A 4,844-nucleotide genomic window follows, 5' to 3' on the forward strand; every position below is an offset into this window, starting at 1 on the left:
CCTAAACGTACTTTATTGCACTCTTATACATTTCCCGAAGTTTCAGCTCGATATTTTACTTACAAAAAAAGTTCTTAGGTTCAAAAAAACATTCAGTGAACTCAAAAACTGTGGTCGGTAATATAGGTATTTAGCTGTGTCACATGCCCTTAAAATTCTATAAACATCTTTAGAATATCTTGGAATTATCATTCTGACAAGTTTAATGTTCAACGAAAAATATCATTTTCAAACAAGAATTACAACTAAAGATGATTTTTTTAAATCAAAAATTTGAATGTAAAGAAAATAACAATTTTCAACTGACCCGTTGCATTCTGGAATACAATAGTTCAACTTTCAAGCAAAATATGTGAATTTTAAACAAAATATTTTAATTTTTAATCAAATATTTAAATTTTCAATCTACAAAGATCAATTTTCTATCAAATGGTCTAATTTTCTAACAAAAAAGATTATTTTCAACAAAGAAAGACGAATTTTCAACAAAACAGTTGAATATTCAAAAAATGTATATGTATTTTAAGCCAAACAGTTGAATTAAACTAACACAGAAGAATTTTCAACAAAATAGTTTAGTTTTCAACAAGATACGAATTTTCTATCCAAAAAGACAACATTTCAAAAAATATTCAAATTTTTAACCAAATAGTTAAATTTTCAACCTACAAATATGAATTTTCAAACAAAAAGAGTTCACTTTAACCAACGACAGTTCCATTTTCATAAAATAATTTAATATAGAATTTTTAACCCAGAAGATAATTTTTAACCAAGAACAATGAATTTTCAACCAAGAATTTGAATTAAAAAAAAATATGTATGAATTTTAATCCAAAAAAAAATAATTTACAACAATTGAAGTTTTAATCAAAAGAGACGAATGTAATAATTTAATTCTTAAATCAAAAATACGAATTGTTTCAAAGAAAGTTGAATTTTCAACAAAGAAGTTCATTACCAACCAAAAATGATCATTTTTCTACATAAAAGATGAATTTTCAAAACAAAAAGACAAATTGCTTTTCCGAAAAGACGAATGTTAAACAAAAAACTTTATATTTCAGCACAAAAAGATGACTTTATAAGAAAATTCTTGTATTTTCAACAAAATACTTAAATCCTCAAATAAATAATGAAATTCGCACTAAATAATAGAATTTTAGGACAGCCGAAAAACTTCATTTTTAAAATTCCCAGACTTCTCTGATTTGTCCCAGACTAATAAAACAATTTTCAATTTAAATTAATAAATGTTCAATTTACTATTCTTGACAGCTATTTAAAACTCTTTTTACAAAAATCAACTGACTTTTGCCATTTTTTTCAAAACCTCTGACTTTTCCCTAACTTTTCTTGACCTATGCTGCAGCCACCTTGAATTAGTAACGAAAGAGAATAAATTTTTAACACAAAAATAGACGGTTTTTCTTATTGGGTTCTATTAATTCAGTTCACATTTAAGTGGAAAGATAAGAAAAAAGGGGAAGTTTTTTCTAAAAGGGGAAAGAGAAATTCTTTAAAAAAGGGGAATAGTGCAAAAGCTGTGAAGTCTGGAGTATTTTTTATTTCTATTGCAGCTCTACAATCTAGAATTTTTCAATCTACAATATTCTGCAACACTTTCAATTCAAAATTATATAAATTCAAATGTTTTTCTCTAAATGATATTCAATATTAAAGTCTTCCAACTAAAAATTGCTCAACTGTTAAGGTTTTTAATTTTTAACAGTCTCAATTTTAATATATATTTAAATTTTAAATGAATGCATTTGCAAGAATTTAAAAAATGAAAATGTTTAATATATTAATGCTTTACATTAAAAATAAATTTTGTTAAATCAATCTTTAACATTTCATTTATAATTCTAAAATTTTTAATGATTTATATTTAAAATCAAACAATAATATATTAAATATTAAAAACTTCAATCTTGAAATATCGCAACTATTGACGCTTTCGATTTTGAAGAAATTTGCAGAATCTACAGATTTCAAATTTAAAAGGCTAGAAAATGTCATTTTTTTAACATTGAAGGCTTCAAGGTGAATTTTTTTCATTTAGAACTATTCAATTTTTAATCTTTGACTATCAAGCTATTTGGAGACTTAAATTACGAAAATGTAAAACATTAATTGAAATTATGGCGAAAAATATTCAATTTTGAATGTTACAAATTAAAAATTTGTCAACCAATAAGGCCTTTAATTAAAATTTGACAATTATTGTTACGGCTTTCAATTTCAAAAGCTTGAGAATAAAATGTTTTCAATATTGAGAAAAAAAACCGAATTCAAATAAATAAACAAAATCTAAAAAGGTTGAAAAACATCTGTTTAATTTTAAATAATATACACTAGAAATTATCTAATTAATAAAGTTGCTATAAAATACCATCGTAATAAAAATTATAAAATATTTTTCAAGACATCAAAACACTTGAAACGAAAGATCACCACTATATGTCGATATATAAGCTTAAAAGAATAAATAAAGCAAATTGACAGCAAAAATTAATTTCCCAATAATAATAAATATTTCGTTTTACGAAACTACTCCAGTCAGATATTACAGGTCTTCTAATTTAAATGCACATCTAATACTAAGCTAAATAAGCAGCTTTTCTCTGTTACTTCTTACCTGTTGAACGTGCTGCTTGGAAAGATAATAAGTAACAAGCTTTAGTAAAGTACTTGCTCTCAAAAATATGTCTAACTTTCTTTGATCATAGTTTGTGATTTTTTGAAAATAATCATCTCTGTGATTAGAATACCGATCAAATTTCGCAGGTGTGACTAACATTAATTTTCCAAAAACATTTTATAAAGACAACATATAATTGAGCAGTGAAAATTATTTACTACGATCAAAGTTTACATTTGCTTTAAAACTTCCAAGTCCAAACTTTGGACGATAAAACTTTAATAAAAGTATGCCGAAGTTTAAGCACGTAAACTAATAAAGTATTCACTTGAGAAAGAAGTAGAACAACGTTTTAACTAGTCAAGAACTTCAAAATAATTCTCTGGCACTTTTTATTATTTAAAAAAAGTTGCGATCTACACATGTCCCTCGTTTCCAGATCCTCTTATAAATCCGTACTTTTAAAATTAAATCGATTTGCGAAGAAACTAAATAACTCACCTCTTTTCGAGACCTCAACGCACAATCGTCAAGCGTATCTGCGGCTTCATATTTTCCTTGTCGTCGATAAAGTGCACCTAAGTTTTTGAGTGTTGTCGTGACTGTGGGGGAGTCAACTTTCGCTGCTTTGTGCCATCCACCATACTCTCCATAAGGAGCATTCTCTTTATTTTTATGTTTATTTTCTTCTCTTTCTTCGGCAACCTATCAAACATTCAGTGATTCAATCCATTTTCAACAAGTCCAACCGCTAGTGTTTTCTTTCGTAATTTTTCACGAATCATCTCACAGTGGGACAGGTTCGTCAAAAAATGGACAAAAATCTCATTTATTAAGTTTACCATATAAACTTTGAAATTCTTAAAATTACGTTTTAATATAACCAATCAATCATATAGTACAAGATTTTTCATAAGCGTTGACGATAAATAAAAAAATGGTTCAAAGTGTTAAATTTCTAAGACAAAAAGACGAGCTTACTACAAAACAGTTGAATTTTCAAACAAAAAGATGAATTTTCCACCAAGATGATTATGTTTCTACTAAAAAAAGAATTTTCCACAGAATACATGAACTTTTAAGCAAAAAGATTATTTTTCAACCAAAAATCAAATAGTTAAAATTTAAGTTTAAAAACTTAATTTAAAAAAAAAGAACCAAAACCAATTGCATAATTTTAATCAAACAGTCGCATTTTTAACCAAAACACACGTAATTTGTATTTGAATTTAATTTGAAATTATATATTAGACAATTTAATTGACATTTTTCTCCTTCTTGACTAACAATGTTTTTTATAGCAAAATCAACTACTTTGTTGTACATTAATTTCTTTGGCTTGAAAATTCATCTGTTTTCTGTGCAAATTTCACATTTTTCGGTTAAAAATACAACTGCCTATTTAAAAAATAATCCGTTTTGGTTGAAATTTCAACGGTTTTGTAGAAAATTCGTATTTTGGCTTGAAAATTTAACAATTTGGAACAAAAAAAATGTAGCTAATTTATTCGATTCATTAAAAATTCCTTTTTTAGTTAAAGACTTAAAAATTATAGTTGAAAATTCTTTTTTTAGTTAAAGACTTAAAAATTATAGTTGAAAATTCTTTTTTTTTGTTTGTTTGTTAAACATTCATTCTTTAAACTGCAAATTTAACTATTTGGTTGAAAATTCCACTGTTTTGTAGAAAATGCTTTTTTCGCGTGAAAATTAAATACTTTGGTAACAAAATTTAACTATTTGGTACAAAATGATATTGTTTTGTAGAATTTTTTTATTGATAGTTAATTTTTTTTAATGAAAATTTATCTTATTTATTTAAATTATTTAAATTATTTATTATTAATTATTATTTATTTAAATTTATCCATTTTGGTTAAAAACTTATTATTTTGGTTTAAAAATGCAACTATTTATCTAAAAGTTTTTAGAAACGAAAAAAACTATAAGCTAAAAATTAATTAAATAAAATCTAATAAAAAAATAATTTTTGTTGTCATTTATGCTTTTCGAATCTTCGCGCTCTATTATTATTATCGTAGTGCGCATGCTCGTACACGATTGTACGAGGTGCGTCGCGTTTTCTACTCCATCTCTTGTACAGTGATCCCAGATCTGAAACGAGATGCGGTCCAATACTATGACAGGGCTATGTCCGTGTGAATATAGTAGGAGACGCTGTAAATGACTGAGTTGCGCG

The 4,844-nt window shown here is 25.7% G+C and overlaps 1 protein-coding gene across 9 annotated transcripts in view; it reads right to left on the minus strand.

The window, feature by feature from the left end:
• LOC117168507 (kinesin light chain) overlaps positions 1 to 4,844 on the minus strand; it is a 43,041-nt gene that overhangs the window by 9,639 nt on the left and 28,558 nt on the right. For 6 of the 9 annotated variants that reach the window (XM_033354231.1, XM_033354228.1, XM_033354229.1 and 3 more), the window contains 2 exons: positions 3,146 to 3,349; positions 2,642 to 2,653 (listed from right to left, as the gene is read on the minus strand). In XM_033354231.1, coding sequence (XP_033210122.1) covers positions 2,642 to 2,653; positions 3,146 to 3,349 — 216 coding nt within the window. The remainder of the gene's footprint in view (positions 1 to 2,641; positions 2,654 to 3,145; positions 3,350 to 4,844) is intronic. The other 3 variants (XM_033354233.1, XM_033354226.1, XM_033354227.1) reach the window with 1 other exon arrangement.

The sequence above is a fragment of the Belonocnema kinseyi genome, chromosome 2 (genome assembly GCF_010883055.1).
Source record: "Belonocnema kinseyi isolate 2016_QV_RU_SX_M_011 chromosome 2, B_treatae_v1, whole genome shotgun sequence".
NCBI classification, from domain to species: domain Eukaryota; kingdom Metazoa; phylum Arthropoda; class Insecta; order Hymenoptera; family Cynipidae; genus Belonocnema; species Belonocnema kinseyi.